At 35.3% G+C, this 19,141-nt stretch overlaps 1 protein-coding gene across 1 annotated transcript in view; it reads right to left on the reverse strand.

Moving 5' to 3' along the window:
- Positions 1-18,511, reverse strand: part of ankrd52a (ankyrin repeat domain 52a) — a 28,625-nt gene extending 10,114 nt beyond the window's left edge. Inside the window, 17 exon segments of the mRNA NM_001018154.1 lie at positions 2,670-2,741; positions 2,838-2,949; positions 3,360-3,422; positions 3,517-3,657; positions 6,253-6,321; positions 6,528-6,645; positions 6,826-6,908; positions 8,272-8,386; positions 8,469-8,547; positions 8,684-8,896; positions 9,253-9,395; positions 9,524-9,611; positions 12,556-12,756; positions 12,874-12,944; positions 17,427-17,505; positions 17,681-17,764; positions 18,398-18,511. Of these exon segments, the coding sequence (NP_001018164.1) occupies positions 2,670-2,741; positions 2,838-2,949; positions 3,360-3,422; positions 3,517-3,657; positions 6,253-6,321; positions 6,528-6,645; positions 6,826-6,908; positions 8,272-8,386; positions 8,469-8,547; positions 8,684-8,896; positions 9,253-9,395; positions 9,524-9,611; positions 12,556-12,756; positions 12,874-12,944; positions 17,427-17,505; positions 17,681-17,764; positions 18,398-18,424 (1,758 nt within the window). The 5' untranslated portion in view covers positions 18,425-18,511.
- Positions 18,512-19,141: the final 630 nt, after the last annotated feature.

Below are 19,141 nucleotides of genomic sequence, written 5' to 3' on the forward strand. Positions count from 1 at the left end.
GTCGCATACTGATTACAACAATAGTTTATTCAGATAACATGCAATAATGCAAATCTAAAGCCTCTGTCAGTAAACTTGATGACATAACCTTTCTGAATGGTTCACTTTCACCATCATGTGCACTTATTTAAGTGTGAAAAGTGACATGCCGGCTTTGCTTCAGTCTCAGGCTAAGACACTTGTGAACTGTATGTGTCTATGAGCAATGTCTCTTGAGTAACAGTGCGATGTGGCTGTATATAGTGACAATATACAGCTGTTTATACAACAGGTCAATGGCGTAATCATGTATATAAAAATAAGAACATCAAAAACAGATCGCCTAAAAACCCTTTTGTAAAAGGAACTACTTTCCTCCGCCATTGCTTCACATATGCAGCTGACGTCAGAACAGCAGAAACCATTACTATTTCACCAACGTCACTTTAGAACTAGTGGTTGCTTGATTCTCTAGTATAAGGTTTAAAGCGATGACAAAACAGGTGATTTTGCTAAGATTTTAAGATTATAAGGCTGAACGGCATGAAATGCCATCAGCCTACTGAGATTTCCCAGTATTTCTGTTGCAATCAGGAGATCCCAATATTTCTATGGTAAAAATACTGCATTACAACGTACAAAGGACAGTGATCAACTTAGAAAGTCATTTACCTGTTTAATAATAACTTGATCAGCTGTAGTTAGAATTATGCGGTTTTTCTCTTATATCTTTTTATGCGTCTTTGTTGTCATCTTATAGATGAACATCGTCCACCGCCTTTACTCAAAGACATGCTAATGGCCGCTGACACTCTTTCAGAAATTATAAATACTTCAAATTAGGCAATATGCTTAAACATGAACTGCATAGTTGCAATCTAAACAACTACATTCTCAAAAAAAAAAAAAAAAAAGACTCAAAAGTACATTGTTGTCCAACAGCAGCAATATTTTTCAAACTATAGAGTGTCCTCTGGTTGTTGCTGTATGTGGGCGGAGTGGTACACAAGAGTGCAGAGGCTGGACAAGTGCAGTTATTTGCAGAATATCGAAGTGCAATCAGCAATTCAGATTTAAGAACCAGACAGAACTGTTGTACAATCATTTTAGTTAGGCTTAAACTGCTTCTCATTAAATAATATTATTCCAAGCACAGCTCATGTCTAAATAGGAACAATTTAGATTTTTATTAAACACAGCCTCAATTATTGACTCTTACAGAGAGCAACTATAATGGGTAACTAAATTGAAAAGTTATTATTTTTTTAGTTATTATTGGATCAGTCTGCGGTGCTATAAATTAAATATTTTGTGTGCATTTATGTCTGCGACCTAAAAAAAATGCAGGTCATACAAATACGAGACAGCGCAGATTTGAATGTTGACTTTCTACGGTCTCAGTCTCCGTGCAATGTGTAATTGCTGCCGAGGCCACTTCTTAGGTTTTATGAATTATGGATTTATGAAGCTCTGTTTTTCAGGCTGCTGCTATTTAGACATGAATTCTAACTCTTGAAAATATTTTTAATGGATCAAAGACATTTATGCATTTTAATTTAATTGGATGCCATTTTAATCTTTTTCATAACAGTAAAATAATTGACAAGCACTGTTTATACGCTAGAAAAATTGACTGAAATGACAATCTCTGAAGTGTTTTGTTCATATTTTAGTCTTATTGTATTTTTCCAATATTACTTTGCTCATATCAAGCACAGATGTTGTGTTTTCAGCTCTCTCTGCTGGTACTTTGTGAGCTGTTGAACATGTAGAGTGACAGTCTCATATCATCTGTTCTGTTCATAAACGAATGCTTAATCGATTAAATGCTGCAAAATGTGCTTTTCTTACTTTGATTTGTCTTGTTTTAAGGAAAAAAAATAATTTTAGCTTATTTCTTAAAACGAGACAATTTTTTGCATGTCTAGAAAATGCTTCTTGATTTAAGATTTTGATATTTAGACTAGAAACAGACAAAAAAATTAAGAATTGTGTTTTTTGTAGTGTATAGACTACTCATCCTGTAAGCACATAAATAATAATGAAAATGTGAATGACAACAAATGTTATAAATTGTCCTGTTACTTTAAAACAAACAAAAAATAGATTTAAGCAATAATAGATTGATCATTTTTACAATCAGCTTCATCTTAGTAACGACAATGAGAAAATCAGCTCTGAAATTCCAGCTGCCTATAAGGACACCTGTTGGACTCTACAGGCTTATACACACATACACAACTACAGATAAACATTCACTACCGATCCCCTCATCCAAACGCCTTCGTGTGCTTTCACCCAAGGGAGGAGTGGGCGGGTATGCAACCAGCGCCTTCATGGCTGCAGGACCAGATGGCTGCCCGCCCTAATCGGACTGTATCCATATCCACTGTTATCATCCCCTGTGTCAATGTTGTGTCTTGTCTGTGTGCTTTTGTGCTAGATTGGGCTGTTTTTTCTCCCTGTTCTCACCCTGTCCTAATTTAAGAGTAAGGTTAAAGGGAATTTTTATTTTTTATACCTGACTCTCCTGATGTATCTTAATTCCCTTTCTAAATGCTACCTCCTGTGACATGTCTTCCCCTGAAAATTGTGATGTTTGTGTTTCACTATATAACTATAGTTTCACTATACAAAAGAGTATGTAACAAATAAAGGCCTGATTTGATTTTAAGATGTTTTGGACATACCGCCAAGTGTAGTGGGCTGATGGACCCATTGCTCTCTTTGTCTCCTAGTGTGTTGAAGCACATCTCCAAAAGCTGCAGAATCAAGAGCAAAAAGTGATGAGTGTTAAGTGCTTTGTAATAACCATTTATTCATATTTTTAAATCACAGGGGACATTGCTCAATCTCACCAGCTCCAGGTTTTGCTTGTTTCCGTGGGCTGCAGCGTAATGCACAGCACTGTACCCTTTAGTGTTGCACAAACATGGATCAGCACCATTGTCCAACAAGTGCTCCACACACCTACAAGTATTCAAACACAAAGATTCAAAGCATGAAATAACCTATAATAACAATACTAATAAAGTTGTTCTTATGCTAACAAAGGCTATGCTTAACTGAGTTGAATTAAAGACAAAAACCGGAAAGACTTTTTACAATTCTTTGATGAACAGAAAGAACAAAACTTCTATTTGAAACTGAATACAAGCATTTAAAGTATTGGGAAAAAAGAGTTTACTGATCCCAAAAATTGTGTATAAATGTTGTAATGTTAGTGTAAATGTCATCATCAAAATTCTGCCATCATTTACTCTCCATCATGTCATTTCAAATCCACAAGTTAATCTAAAAATATTTTAATTTGTGCTTTACAGAAGACAAACTAAACTTTATGCATGTCTGGAAATATTTTGGTAGTGTTATGGACTTACAGAAATGATTCCTTCTCCCCGTCCTCTTGGTTCTGATGAGTGCTGGCATGGGGTCGGTCCGTTCTGAGAAACATACCAGAGATCAGTAATGCTGATACCCCATTATATTTAATAGATGCAAGAAGATATGATGAGATACAATGTAAGCAGATTTCACCTGCAGAATGCAGTTGATGCAGCAGAGTAGTGTAAAGGTGTACAGCCGGAACGATCCCGCTCATTGACCTCCGCCCCTGCTCCAACCAGAACCACCACACACTGATACCTGCCGTTAGCAGCCGCATAGTGCAAAGGAGTCCTGATGGAGAGACATTTAAACAATCAGCATACAAGTGATTTTTAAAAATATCATGACAATATATATATATATATATATATATATATATATATATATATATATATATATATATATATATATATATATGTACATATATATATATATAATAAAAATAAGAATTTATGCATTACATTAGAAACACCTTGAGATTTGACTACCAAATGTTTATTTATAAAAGGTTTATTTATATACGCAACTTTGAGGCAAGGGTCATCCAATGAAAAAAAAAAAAGTCTACCTTCAAAACAAAAACTTTCATAAATAATTTCAGTCTTAAGAGTTTTCAATGACGAACAGAATTCATTTTAGCTTTCCTTTAGGGTAAAGGTCATTTGCTAATCATTGTTTATAGGTGATAAAAATCTAAATTTTATCTGTTCATCATAAAAAGTGGTCATATATCTACAGAACACAAGTTAAACCACTCTCTGCATATGGATTCATTTATTGCAATTGTAATTATCTGAATTGTTGTGTGTTTATAGTACAGACTTAAGAAAAAAAAAAATCCTCAGAAGTTCACAGGGGCTAGAACGACATGAGGTTGAGCAAATAATGGCAGAATTTTCTTTTGTTAGGTGAATTAACTAATCGAAAAAACCTTATTTAATTTTGTCTAAACGAAAGCTTTCATTTTGAATGCATTTTGTCCCCTGAAGGCAAGTCTTTTCACTCTACGGACATTTTTAAAACATCTCTCATGCAGTATTCTCAGGCATTCTGTTTGAATGAGGAAACATCAAATTCTCCAAAAGCATTACATTTCATATTTGGAATCACCAATAAAATTTCTTATGTTGTTTCTAAACATTCAAACCATACAAAATCTGTAGACACTGACATAAAAATACACGTCTGGTCCAAGCCCCTCCCTTGGGGCCGGTCTACATTAGCTATGTTTTCATCCACCTATTTGTATGCACATTTTGGATATGCGTGTATATATATATATATATATATATATATATATATATATATATATATATATATATATATATAAAAATTTAAAAAACGCAAGATGCGCATTAAAAAATTTGCATAACTGGAGTAGGACAAACTTTCTATTAGATAAGAAAAGATGCATATAACCTGCGATGGAAACACATTTACCGAACAAATTCCAGTATGTGCATTAAAAAAGGTAAGAAAAGGTAAGAGATCATGTGATGATAATCTGTGTGAATGGACAAATAAGCAAGCTGAGCAAACTGTAAAACATCTGAAATGTTGTTGTAGTCATTCTAAAATGCCTCAACCATTTCAGTATTAATGTTATTATATTATTAATGACCTCCAGATCAAGAGCGTCTGTGCTCTGTACATTCACTGCATGCCTGGATTGTCTTCTGAGGCGCAAGACATTAATTAAATAAAGAAAAGATTCACACAGCTTCTCCTTATGCAGCGTATTCCGTTTTTACGGTTGATATTAGGCACCAGATAATCAGAAAGTGACGATTTTGTTTGTTGGACTCGTTGGATGGAAACGCTGCTTTTTTCGCACGTCTTTTGTGCGATAACCCAGTTTTGCGCATAAAAGTTAATTCACATCTTTGGATGAAAACATTGCTAATGAGGAGCTCATGATGATAATGAAGAATGATCTTCCTCTACTCACAGCCTTATTTCCCTCCCAAAAATCTCAATTTCTTTTTTTGGTTTGTGAAAGAAGAGTTAAATTTTCTTTCAGGGAGTGTTTTTTATTAATTGTATCAATCAATTAAAATGAGAATTTCTCCTTGCTCTTTTCTTTTTCACACCTAGGAAATATATAAAAAAAAAATCAAGTTTAATGCTTCGATAACTTCATGTGTATTTCGCGTGCATTCACAGCTAGTAATGCAGGTATGAGCGTCATCTGTTATTAGTGACTGACTGTAATGTAATATAAAGATGTAATTTATCATTTAATTTTCATAGAACAGTTATATATAGATGCATTAGTTGCAGAATTTTAAAGCAGTTTTAAATGCTTATTATTGGATATTACGTCATTCAATGGGACTAAGCATAATATTACGCAGTACAACCTACTAACTACGTTTGGCCTTAAGAACATGTGGTGCAACCTAAGTGAGAACAAATTTAGTTACAAACTATCTAGTAGTTACTAAGCCCCTAGTGAGGACTTTACGTTCCAGTTTAGGAAAGAACTTACAAACAGCTGGTGCAACCCTACCCTGGAAAATTAAGTTCACAGCAATCAATGATTGGCCATTTAGGCCTACTAGAAGGCGAGGCTTTATTCACCAGACTGACTATTACACTTTTTCTCCCATTTAAAACTATATGAGTTACATATCTAGTGTATTTGACAGTTTTTGATTGTAGTTTTAGCTGAAAAAAATGGTAAGTGCTTGGTACATGGCTTAAGCAATGATTTCAACATGCAGATTCATACATGTTTATAGGAAATTATAGCAATTTTTTCTATAATTCTTTTTTATGCAAAGAGGTACACAAATGACAAGAAGTTACATAAAAATGGAAAACAGAACATAAAAAGAAAAAAAAAAAAAAAAAGTTTCATTTGAACAAAAGCAAGGAGATTTGTACCTTCCAAACTTGTCCTTCTTATTCATGTCAGCTCCACTGCTTAAGAGCAGGTTGAGACATTCAATATTTCTGAAAAGAAGAAAATTGAAGAGGCATAAATAAATCTTTTAAACGTTCTTTTCAATCACTTTTTTAGATGCAGGCTGTCAAGTCGCATCAGCATAATGACCTTGGTTGGCATTTGGGCACATAAAACATTGTTATTGGGGACACCTGACATAAAGTGGGCCAGTGAATTTTTAAATAGCCCATTCTAAGTAGAGCTGCAGTCTCACCCTCCAGAGGCAGCAGCGTGTAGACAGGTCCTCCCAAAGTTGTCTGGGGTATTGATGTCAAATCCGGCCGAGAGCACGTGTTCCTTACTCATTGACAACACAATGCTGTAGAGCTGACCTGCAAATACACACACACTCATTTTAGCTGGAAGCAAATCAGTCATGAGTGAAGCTGTTCATGGGAACTACCCATCAGTTTAATCAGACACTAAATGGTAAATATGAAGCGCTGTGTAAATACAATTGTACATATAAATTACACAAATTAGCATATAAAATAGAAAAGAATTCTGTGTACCTGAGGAAAGTAGCTTACGACAACAGTCAGAGGACCCGTAAAGCACAGCTAAGTGTAGAGGGAACATCCCATGAATCCCTTGTCTATAGGAAGAGCACAAATAAATAAATTATTTATACATGTAGTGGAAGCAGATTACATGCAAACTTGCAAAAGACAAGATCTACTTTCTTTGTAAATGCAAATTTCTGAACGTGTATGCAAAGACAGGCAAGTTAAAGCACTTTTAAATATATTATCAGCAGGAGTAAGAGGAAAGAGATAAATGTAAAACAAATACAGTGAAATATATGCCAAGAGGTCTGTATTAAACAAAATTTTAATAATACTTATAAATGTATTTTTCATTACTATCATTTGAGTACCACACACTCACCAACCAAGTATTGATATAAAACCCTAAATAAACATAAATTTGTACTAAAATAATAATAATTAAAAAAAAAGAGTACAAATAAATCAAACTTGAAATGAACACTGATAATAAAAAAATAATAGTAACATAATAAATGTAAACACTGATTTATCCCCACTGATAAAATTTAGCATAAATGCTTAACTAAGAAAATCATGAATTTTAAAACATGCAAAAGAAAAATTAGAAATATTAGGAGCGTTCACGCCAGGTAGTTCTAGGATCTACATAAAACATACCCTACCCTAAAGTATAATCTAAACCAGTTTCTCAATAAGCAGATCATATAGAAACAATTGTTGCTAGATCCTGCTGTTCCAACATGCCAAAAAAAAAAAAATAATAAAATAAAATAAAAAATTCATTTTTATGGATTCATTTCTATGAATAGTTCTAGGAAAAATTAAAAAGTTCCACCACTGAAAAAGCCCCTTCTGGAATATGACTTTAACCTCTCACTACGAAATTTTTTTTTAATAATAAATATACAATTAAAAATCAACAAACAAATAAATAAAACACATAGATTAAATAAGATTTTTAGTGCTAATAAATGATAAAAATTCTAACATTTTTCCTGGTGTCTCTTTGCTAAAAAAATGTCCTTAAGAGAGTTCATTTCATAAAAAAAAGTCTTCCGGAATCATTACAAGCAGGACAGCCCAGTAGAATATATTTAACTGCAAGAGGAATTGTGCTGTACAAACATCGAGTAGGGTCTTTACCTTTGAGTAAAAAAACATGGGTTATTCTTGTATGTCCAATATGACATCTGGTAAAATCACTTAATCAAATCAAGTCTTAAAATGTCTTAAGTCTGTTTGAGCTTTTATTTCATTCAATTTATTTTTTTTAATGCATCACACTCCCCCTGCCACTTGTTTAAAATGTAAACATTGATAAAAGGAAAAAGATTTTATAAGACAAAATCTCTGAAGGAGGAGTTTGGCATTTGTTTATCACTTGTTTCAAAGCTTACAAATAGAAAAAAGCAAAACAAATCATATTCTACAAATGCATGTTTTTTTTACCTGGCTGTATCAGCACCATTTGTCATTAAGGTGCTAATAAGCAGCTCATGGCCGTACTTAGCAGCAACATGAAGAGGAGTATTGCCATATCTGTCCACACAGTCTATCTCCCCACCTGAAAAGGCGACAGCAGGAGTCAGAGATAGTTACAGCTCATAAAAACAAATGAAAATCAATTAGAAAAAGAAAAAACTAACCATTCTGAATGAGGATCTGAGAGCGAGTGAAACGTCCATGAATGGCTGCCATGTGCAAAGGGCTTTTCCCTTCTTTACTCTGCAGAAAAGACAAACGAAACATGCAATCAAATATACTTATAGCTGATTATTCATAAGTATATTCATCACTGATTATTAATATTACTGAAACAAGAAAAAATAAAAATAAAAATGTTGTCTTTGGCAAACCAGACCTGCATGTTGACATCAGCACCGTTGTTGACCAGCAGCTCCAGGCAGAGAGCCCCGTTGGTGGACACGGCAGCGAGGTGCAGGGGGGTGTAGCCACGGTGGTTGGGCTGGTTGACATTGGCCCCACGGTTGACCAGCTCGTTGGCTACGGCCTCCTGTCCCGTGTAACAGGCCACATGGAGAGCAGTGTTTCCAAAGGCATTAGGCTCATCAATCTGAGGAACAGACATAAATATATATTGTAAAGAAAACATGCTGTAAACCAATGATCTTACTTCTCCGGGGAAAAAAGCCCCAAAGTACTGATGACATCCTGCACTCCAGTTTTTCAAGAATCTATGAAGAAACATTTTCTACTATGGAAGTCGACGGGCGCCAGCAACCCACATTTTTCAAAATATCTTTTTGTAACTCAAATAGGTTTTGAACAACCAAAGGGTGAGTAAATCACTAAGTGAGTGAGTAATTTTCATTTTTGTTTACTATCCCTTTAATCTTTGGCAAGTAAACAATAGGTTTTACTTGTCCACTTGACAAGCGGAAAAGCTTAATGTCAAGGCCTGGCGCTGACCTCGGCTCCATTGCGTAACAGGTATTTGACCACATCGACGTGGCCACTGGCAGCAGCAGCGTGGAGAGGGGTGTATCCTCGCTTATCCTTACAGCTCTTATCCGAGCCCTGAGACACCAGCAGCTTAACCACCTCCAGATGTCCTAGGAGAAACAAACAGGTTCACATTACTACAACTTCCAGCAATTACCACAAAGTAGCTAAATAGGACAAAACAATCTAATGCAAGGGAAGCTGCTATTTAGCTACAGAAAACATAGAAAGCACGTACCAAGGTAAGCTGCCCAATGAATGGGCTGCCTGTCCTTCTTGTCACTGGCACTCAGATTGGCTCCCTTGTTCAGCAGCAATTTAACCATCTAGTTGGCAGCAAAAGCACACAAAGTCACATTGTATGGCTTTATCAGGACCATCTGGACATTAAAGGCAACCATAAGAAACTAATAACCAAACAAGTGAAGCCACAATTTTAACCTTTAAATTCAAACGCACTAGGAAAGTCAAAGGTCATTTTTGCAGTATTAAAAAGTAAATAAAAGCACTCAAAACTATATACTGATGACGGATTGTTAAAAATGAATAAATAAATGGAAATATTTATATAACTGTTATATGTAACAGTTTTCATATTGTTTCCACAAAATATTTAAAGAGTTTGTATAAATTGACCATTATATTTAAATTGCATAAAGAGTATATTTAATAACTATAACAATTTACATACATACAAATAATTAAAACCAAGTATTTTCTTTAATAAGATTATGAACACAACATGCGACTTTCAAAGAGTTAATATAATAAATATTTAGTCATGTTTAGTTAGGCTTGGGCGGTGTCCAAATTTTGAGACCGTCAAACCGCCTCCATATTTTACCCCGGTATCCGGTATTACCGGCGTAATAAAAAAAATTATGACGTAAGGCTCAGACAGCGTCACCAAACTGTTGGCTTGAGCCTAAACCATTCAGAAACTGAATACATTCTATGCGACCTTAGGCAGAGAGAGAGAGAGAGAGACTTTCTCTGTCTTACACAAACACACACACATCTCTCCCGCGATTTATTCAGAAATTTACTCCCACACCTTAAGAAATCTGGCCGGCTCCCGCGGGAATGCAGAGAGCTGTAATCGGGCCATAAAAATTATACCCGATAGGTCCCGAGTCCGACACGTACATTTTGATTGACAGCTTTATAAAGCCCGAGCCCTCACAGCTCTAATGCGTTTTTTCAAGAATGAGTCATTTATATGTTTTAACAGCATTTATTCGTAACAAACGTAGACTATATCCCACTTGAAAGTTGGAACAAAGAAATAAAATAAGTCCTCTGTAACATCGTAAAATCTCAGCACTCTATAGGTCTACATGCACTTAGCCTTTAAATTGGCCAACACACCAATGAAAAGAAATCTTGCTTAACAAATCAAATAAACTCTAAATGATGACGGGTATTTTGGCAGTAACTAAATTGAAGCTGAATATTAAAAGAATAATGCCACCATTAGTCTGTATACTCTGTCTACATTATGATTATATGGTTTAATTAATATTTATTTATAATTTAAAATCCTTTACTCACCAAGATTAGGCTACGTGTGTTTGTGGAGGAACATTATTAAATCCACTGGCTTTAGCGCAGTCTTGCGCTCATGTGCGTCCAGCAGCACTGAACACCGTTTTACTGCTACTGCTACAGGCCGAGATGCAGAGTTCTGATCTGGCTGATTTTGCAAGTTTTAGGTAGGTATTGAAACTGACACCGTTGCTATTTTTAGATCCCGCGGTATACCATAATACCGTAATATCGCCCAAGCCTATGTTTAGTATTAGTCAATTTAGTCAAATATTTAGTCAAACAAATTCGCAGTAAAGGCAGTATTTACTGTGAAGTCATTAAATAGCATTACTGTTAATAACATTATGGCGCTAATATTTTGCTATAAAATAATATGTGTCGATACATGTATTCAGATGAGCAAATAAGAAGAATGTGCCTGCAGCTAAATTATAAAATATTTCAATTATTGTAACTGTGCATATGTAAATCTCAAATATTTTAATCTCAAATGGTTGCTGCTCTTTAAGCTTGAAAGAATTTATTTTGCTGTGGCTGATGCATCTAAAAGGTTTGAAAAAATCTGGAGCACGGCAATTATGATTCATAGACAATTTCACTCTCACGCCAGTTTCGCATCGCAAGCGTATGTTTTCGGCGTCCATGTTAACAGATTAGAGCTTTCATACTGCATGCAGAAACAGCGGGTCAGCACAGAGTTTGAGCAGCACTGAAGCAGCAGTGCTGCAATAGTTTCAGCAGTGGGTCTGTTTTTGCCACACTGCTCACGCTCAATTAAAGTGATAGTGCATTGATCATTTCCAAAAGAACACATTGAATGACCGTAAAGGCAATCAGCAGCTTTGCAATCTGTGCAAAGCTGCTGATCTGGCAAATGCCCGTGCGCTGCTTCCTCTCTCCATACGTGCTGCTCACGCTTGCGGTGTGAAACAGGCATCACTTTTCCAGTCCATTTTCAATGTTTTGAGTTTGACCAAGTAAAACTATTTAAATAAGTAAATTAATTAAACAAGACACAAAATAATAATAATAAAAAACACCCAGTCCATCCAATCATATTGTGTAAATAATATACACCATATTTTTTACTCTATACATGAGGCATGATTGGATGGACTGGTGTTTTTTTAATTATTATTTTACGTCTTGTTCAATTAATTTATTTAAGTACTTTTTTTTTGTACTTGTTATTTGTATAAAAAGTATTATAGATTGTATAAATGTTTTTTGTTCTGTTTTGTGCTTATAAAAACAAAATATTAAAAAAAAAATGTATAAACTCAATCTGAAATAAATAGACAAATGAAAATATTCAATTAATATTTTTAATTATATTCAACTTTTATTACATTTATGATACGTTTTAAACATAAAAAAGCTAATTGTTTTGATTGTGCCCGAATTCACAATTATGTTGACGAATAGTCTAGACATTAATAATTGTGACCAGTCTAAAAAACTAATTTACAAGTACAAAAAGGAATTTATTAAAGAAACTACAACTGAAAACAGCTATTGTCAACTACATTTCCAAAGAAATTTGAAAATCTACATGAAAATATCCACAAAGAGACATGTCAACATGAAAGTATAGGTATTGACTCTAATAGCATTTTGCACTTTCGAGTGTGCAGAGTGCAGAAATAAAGATGTTGAGGGCTGAAGTGGCCCACCCTGCCTTTTAAATCACCCGAGTGCATTAGATGACTAATTCCACCCTACCTCCTGGTATCCACTCTGAGCAGCATGATGCAGTGGTGCTCTGCCCGTGCGGTCGGCCATATTCAGGCTGCTCACATGGGGCAGCAAGGTCTCGACGCAACGCGTGGCTCGGTTAGCTGCTGCAATGTGCAGTGGTGTCTGCCAGTACTTATCCCGTGCCGTTACGTCAGCTCCCTTCCTCAGCAGCAGCCCCACGGCCCTCTGGGTAAAAGAAAAACACAATGCATGAATCATATTAAAATGCTAAACAATGGCATGAGTAAGCCGTTACTCGGATTGAGTCTCCACTCAGGCGTATAAATCACATGGGCTGCTCACCTCGTTTCTGGAAGCAGCTGCTCTGTGCAATGGTGTTAGCCACACGTGGTCCTTTGCATTGACATTCGCACCTTTTGAGTGAGGTTACATAAAGGAGAAAAAAATTATTATGTGCAAATAATAAGTCTTTCTACACTGTAAATGCATACATTGATGAAGGGCATTGTTAGGCTTGTCAAGCAGCAGACATGTGACAATGCTCAAAATAAAGGAAAGCCTCTTATGCCTTCATAAGACAGTTATATTAGTATTTTTTTAACAGATTTAGACTTTTAAGTATAAACAATGAGATTCTAATCAATAATGTTTCTGTTCTCTAATGTTAATTTACTACAGAAATATTGTCTTTTGAGGTTGCTTCACAAAGATTTTGATTGGCAAGTCTGACATTCAACACATTAAGCCAAACCTTCTGCCCCATATGCAGAATGCAGATCTACAGAGTATACTAAAGGCTCAATTTTGCCTCACAATATACAGATGCGATATATTTCAGTGTCCCCAGAATGTGCAGTTACGGCTCAAATTATGCTACAGATCATTTATTTATTATGTCATGCTGCAAAAAAGGCCAAAAAAATTTTGTGCATCTCTTTAAATGCAAATGAGGTATTCCAGAAGAGGGTGGGGCCTTTACAGGCTCTCTCTCAGATATTTCCAGGACAAGATATTGTTTTGGTTATCATGTCTACTGCACTCATGTGACATTGCTGTTCATCATCATGATTAAAGTTTATTATCTGCAAACGTTTCAAAGCCTTGTTAGTATAAACAAATGTGAAGAGACCTGTTAGGGACCATTAGCATGGAAAACTCAATTGTCCACTCATTTCAAACCACTTGTGGTGTCCGTCTTTGCCAAGCAACCATTATTTGTGCTCTAAGGAAATTTTTGCAATGGATATTCCCCACAAACAAACCACATCAAACAAAGCTTCTGCCATCATGTGCCAATGATTCTGCATTAGTCTGAGGTATTTAGGCACAGTTTACATTAACATGTTTTTATTTATTTAATTATTTATTTTAAGTTTTATTACAGTTATGCATGGTGTCCACTACTTTGGAATCTTCGACTCACAAAAAAAGAGCATTCTGAAAAGGCTAAAGACCTAGTTTTCATTTGGAAATGCTGATGTTCTCTTTCATCGATGGATCTAAATGCAGACTATTGAAAACGAAGCATTACTGTTCAGAATCACTTAATTGGTCTTCTGGGTAGGGTTGCACCAGCTGTTCGTAAGTTCTTTCTAAAACTGGAACGTAAAGTCCTCACTTAGGGCTTAGTAACTACTAGCTAGTTAGTAACTAAATGCACCACTTGGTCTTAGGGCAAATGGTAGTAAGTCGTAAACTCTACGTAAAGTCATGCGTAGTTGCATCAAATGCCGTAATATGCAATAAAAGCATTCAAATCGTTAAACTGCTTTAACATTCTGCAACTAATGCGTTTGTATATGACTCTTCTATGAAAACTAAATTACAAATTAAGTTTTTATAGTAAATTAATTACAGTGAGTCACTAAAAAAATATGACGCACACACCTGCATCGTGAGCTAATGTGAATGCACGTGGAATACACAAAGTTATCAAAACATACTTGCTTTTTTTATCTCCTACATATGAAAGAGAAAAGAGCAGAAAGAAAAAGTCAGTCATGAATAAATTCTCGTTTTAATCACATCTAACACATTGAGAGAAAATTAAACTCTTACTTTACAAACCGAAACCATTGCAAGATTTAGGAGGATATGAAGGCTGTAAGTAGAGGAAGATCATTCTTCATTGTCATTGTGAGCTCCTCAATGTAAACTAATCTTGCGGTCATATCGTTTCTACCGTTACACATGGGGGATGCTGCCGTAAATCTTTAGTTAGAACGTAGCGTTGTTTAAACTAAGTCCAGTGGTGCAACACAAAAATATTAAGTAATGTGTAAATTGTAACTTAGTGTTCCTTTAAGTCATGTTTTAACTTACGCACTGCTGGTGCAACCGGCTCCTGGACTTTTGCATATCACTCCTTGATTTGTCAAGCAACTCTCATATGAATATTGCACATGTGGCAGACTGCAGGTACAAAATAAGAGCATGCCCAGTGACCCTGAACGTTCACACATCATGCGTTTTAGGCTGTGTAGTGTGAATGGAGTTTGTTTTGCTGCAAAACATTTAAAACGCTAGTCTGCACGAGAAGCGCCTTCATTTTAAACAGAAAGTTAGTTTACAATCACAACTGAAAAGTTTATACAGGCATACAAAGAGTCAAGCTGATTTTTTTTTTGGTTTGCCAGTGCGATTGAGCATTTAGAAAAGTTGACATGTTCTAATCACACTGTAGGTCAGTGTTTCTCAACCACGTTTTTTTTGAGAAACACCAACACTGCATGTTTTGGATGTCTCCTCTTGTCTGTCACACCCATTACAGGTCTTTCAGTCTCTGCTAATGAGCCGATGATATGAATCAGGTGTATTTGGGTAAAAAGACATGGAAAATGTACAAAGCTGGTGGTTCTCCAGGAACTTGGTTGAGAAACACTGTTGTAGGTAAACCTGGATAATGAGCACGTCACACTACATGAAGTTCAGGAGGAGCCTAATTATTCAAAAGTGTCTGTCATAATCACGTGTATACAAGTAGCAGCCATTGCACTGTTCCAATTGAATTTTTGTCCTGCACTCCTTCCACCTCTCCATCTCCTCCTTTTTATGTCATTTAAGATTTATGTAATCTCCTATTTCAAAATACCTTGATAGGAAGGTTCGAACTCAGAGCTGAAGTCAAGCTACGAGCTTTATCCAGGGATGACATTTATACTATTATAGACTAGTTGTTTACACAAACTTCAAACGAAACGTAAAAGTGAATTTTGCATAACAGTTTGTATTTAGTTGTTGAATGCAGGGATTGGTAAAATTAATTATAGTCTATTTGATGTTTTCCTAATTAGTTTTTAAGGCAAACCTGCTCAAATCTTATGTTTTGTTTTAAAGTCACGTAAAGTAACACGTTTATATCATTAACACTATATTGTTTTCATTTGTTTTTTTTTTATGTGCATCACCACAATTTAATGGTCTGCCAGCTTTAGGTTTCTCAATAGATTTTAGATTCATAGCAAGCATTTGCATGTGTTTTCACCCAATACAAATATAGGAATACACCATGTGTTATAAATTGGGGAATTTTGGTTTAAGTTAGCGCTCTATTTAAATGGCACTTTTTCAGAACTATGTATACTCAGACTCGATCTGCTTCCATTCAATCAACAACTGATGAAGGGAGCAAAATCTGTCATTCCTAGACAAAGTACTTACAGTTTATTTTCTCAATAACCCTCCAAAGTTTTTTTTTTCTTTATTGTTTTTTTTTAATAAATCAACCAAAGATTCTTGTTCTGAATATTCCTGACGAACTTTATGGTATTTAAACAGTTGTTAACAGCATGAGATTTTAGATTGTATCTTGCATATTTTCAATCATGTGGTTCTGGCGACACACGAAATTCAGATGGAGGGCAGGAAGTTAAAAGTTGAAAGGGAGACATAAAGGAAAGTCCATATTTTTGCAATTCATACCTTATCTCAAAGGAGATATAAACAAAAGATAACTATATATGTTGGGCTTTAGATATCTATGCTATAATTTTACACCATCACAATGCACCACAGTTTACACCAATGTTAAAGCATTTATTACAGTTTACCATGCTGCAGTATTTGGTAGCATTCATTAACAAAGAGTTGTACGCATTATACACTTTTCTATGTGGTTCAAAAACATGCTTATTATAAAAAACTGTAGTTTTCCCCCATGCAAAAATCTTCCAGACATCACAAAATAACAGATGAAAGCATACAAAAAGCATGGAAACATAGTCTACATTATTAATTATTTATTTTGGCGAGGGGGAAAAAGTGCTTCACAATCATAATTGTCTAGTTTTGTCGCAAAATGTATTGCGTTTCTTTTTTGTTCTGAACAGAAACATTTTGATGTTCTGATAGCGATTCCTATGCAGAAGAATCACTTCCTGCCCTCTATCTGAATTTCGGCATCGTGAAAACAAACTATACGATAAAAGAATTTGTTGGCATTTTTTGATGCCATTACTTTTTTATTATTAAACAAGGCACATAAATATAAAGATAGGTAGGGGCAAAAACAAATTAATACAGCATCAAGCTTTTATTGTTATATGCATGAAATCCAAGTGCCACTCTTCCCCCCTAAACAAGCAGCACTGCAGACTACATACCTAAATTTCAACCTTTAATTTAATAATCACAACTTGACAAGAGACAGTTTACACAGTTAATCACATTTAAATCAGTTAATTATTATCTTTTCATCAATTCTCAAACCCTTGCTTTGGAAAACCTAGTTAAAGACTGCATTTGGCCAAATGGGTGTGACACACAACTACATGTCACATTTTGTAAACCAAAGCAATGCTTGAATGTTACACTGACCTGCATTTGAGACCAGCCCTACCTGTTTTATAAACAAAAACATAACTGCATGTAATGTTAGTGGCTGTTGAACCTCATACCTGCACTGATGAGAAGATCCATTATATGAACATCCCCCAGCCAGGCAGCAGCATGAAGAGGTGTGCGGCGCTCTTGGTCCTGACACACACAAAATATTGAGGAAAACAGATTTTTTTTTAGGCTTTCTTTCCACACCGACAGTTTTAAAGGCCCACACACCCCATATGTACAGTCATCTGTCCGTTCGTACTGATTGCTATGCAAATGACACATTATTCATGCACACACTATCACAAGCCATCCACCAACATACCAGTGCATTGACTTCATCTTTCTTGTGCAAAAATAACTTCACTTCATCTGCATTTCGGTTAAATATGGCCTGGACCAGAGGCGGCTGGAGGAGGAAAAAAGGTGGATGTTATAATACTGTTATGAAACATGACAACAAATCCAAAGTTTTAGATAGAGCAACATCTTTTAAACTGTAAGTGTCCATTTTGAAGTGCATAACTGTGTGATCACAAGCAAACATGATGATTATTAAGGATTGTCATTGACTAGCTGCAAATACAACACACACTGCTAACGCATCTACGTTGATAAAATAAATACGCGTTCAGTGTTATTATACAAAGCCAGTTCTCAAGAAAAACGCAATGATATTCGAAACATATTAATATATGTTTGCGTTTTATAAAGATAAACACACAATAGATGTTTTCCAATGCGGCTGGCTGACACCCAGCTCATTAGGTTAGCAAGCTGGCTAACGTCTGGGCGTGATAAAAAGCCTGTTTTTGCATTTAAACTCCTTTTTGATATCCCTACCATCAATAAACAGTATACAATTATTTTTTCCACATCAAATGCATTACAAGAAGCATGTATTGGTGCGAGGAATTGTGTGGAAGATTGGATAATCCACCGTCAGGCAGCTAGCTAACATGTCAGGCTCTGCACAGAAGCGCAAAGAGCGAACACTAAACTGCTTGATTTACGCCATTCGTGGGATTTTACCATGGCTCACCTGGTCTGAAATATTGAGTACCCCCATCTCCCTGCGTCAGTCGGGCCGAAAGTCCCTCATCAGTAAGGAATCGAGGCTGGGAAACCAAGACGACAATCTTGTGTTGCGATTATGGACGTGATGAGTGAATCTTTAGCTGGTGAGGCAGTTGAAAATAGCGACACCAGCGTGATGGCCGCCCGCTGAAACGACTTTCAAAATAAATGCCCGACAACTAAACCTTGCTGTGGAAAATATACTTTGCAAATGTCAATGTGCACCAAATACACCCCCTCCCTCACACACACAAATAAAAAATAACTTTTTTTTCTGTTTAAATAAACTTTAAATGTAATATGTTAAGTCATATTATCATAGAGAAGTACAGATAAAGCTGTTTTTACAGACAACAACATAAAATCAGCTGCTGTTAACACCGCAGAATTAGTTATTATTGTTATATATTTATTTTTCAAAATCTAGATTATAGAATATTAATATACCCCTAGATAAATAGTTGCAAAGCATTTTTCACAATACACACACAACTATATTTACACTTCTTTTTATTTCCTACATCTAAAGCAATCGCTGCAATAAAATGAATTATTTGAATTACTGTTATGATTTCCAATCTTTAGAAAATAGAATGACACAATATTTATTTATTTAAATCAATAAATATAAATTTACTACAGAAATATTGTCATTTGAGATTGCTTCACAATGATACATTTTGATTGGCAAATCTGACCTTTAACACAT

The sequence above is a fragment of the Danio rerio genome, chromosome 23 (genome assembly GCF_049306965.1).
Source record: "Danio rerio strain Tuebingen ecotype United States chromosome 23, GRCz12tu, whole genome shotgun sequence".
NCBI lineage: Eukaryota > Metazoa > Chordata > Actinopteri > Cypriniformes > Danionidae > Danio > Danio rerio.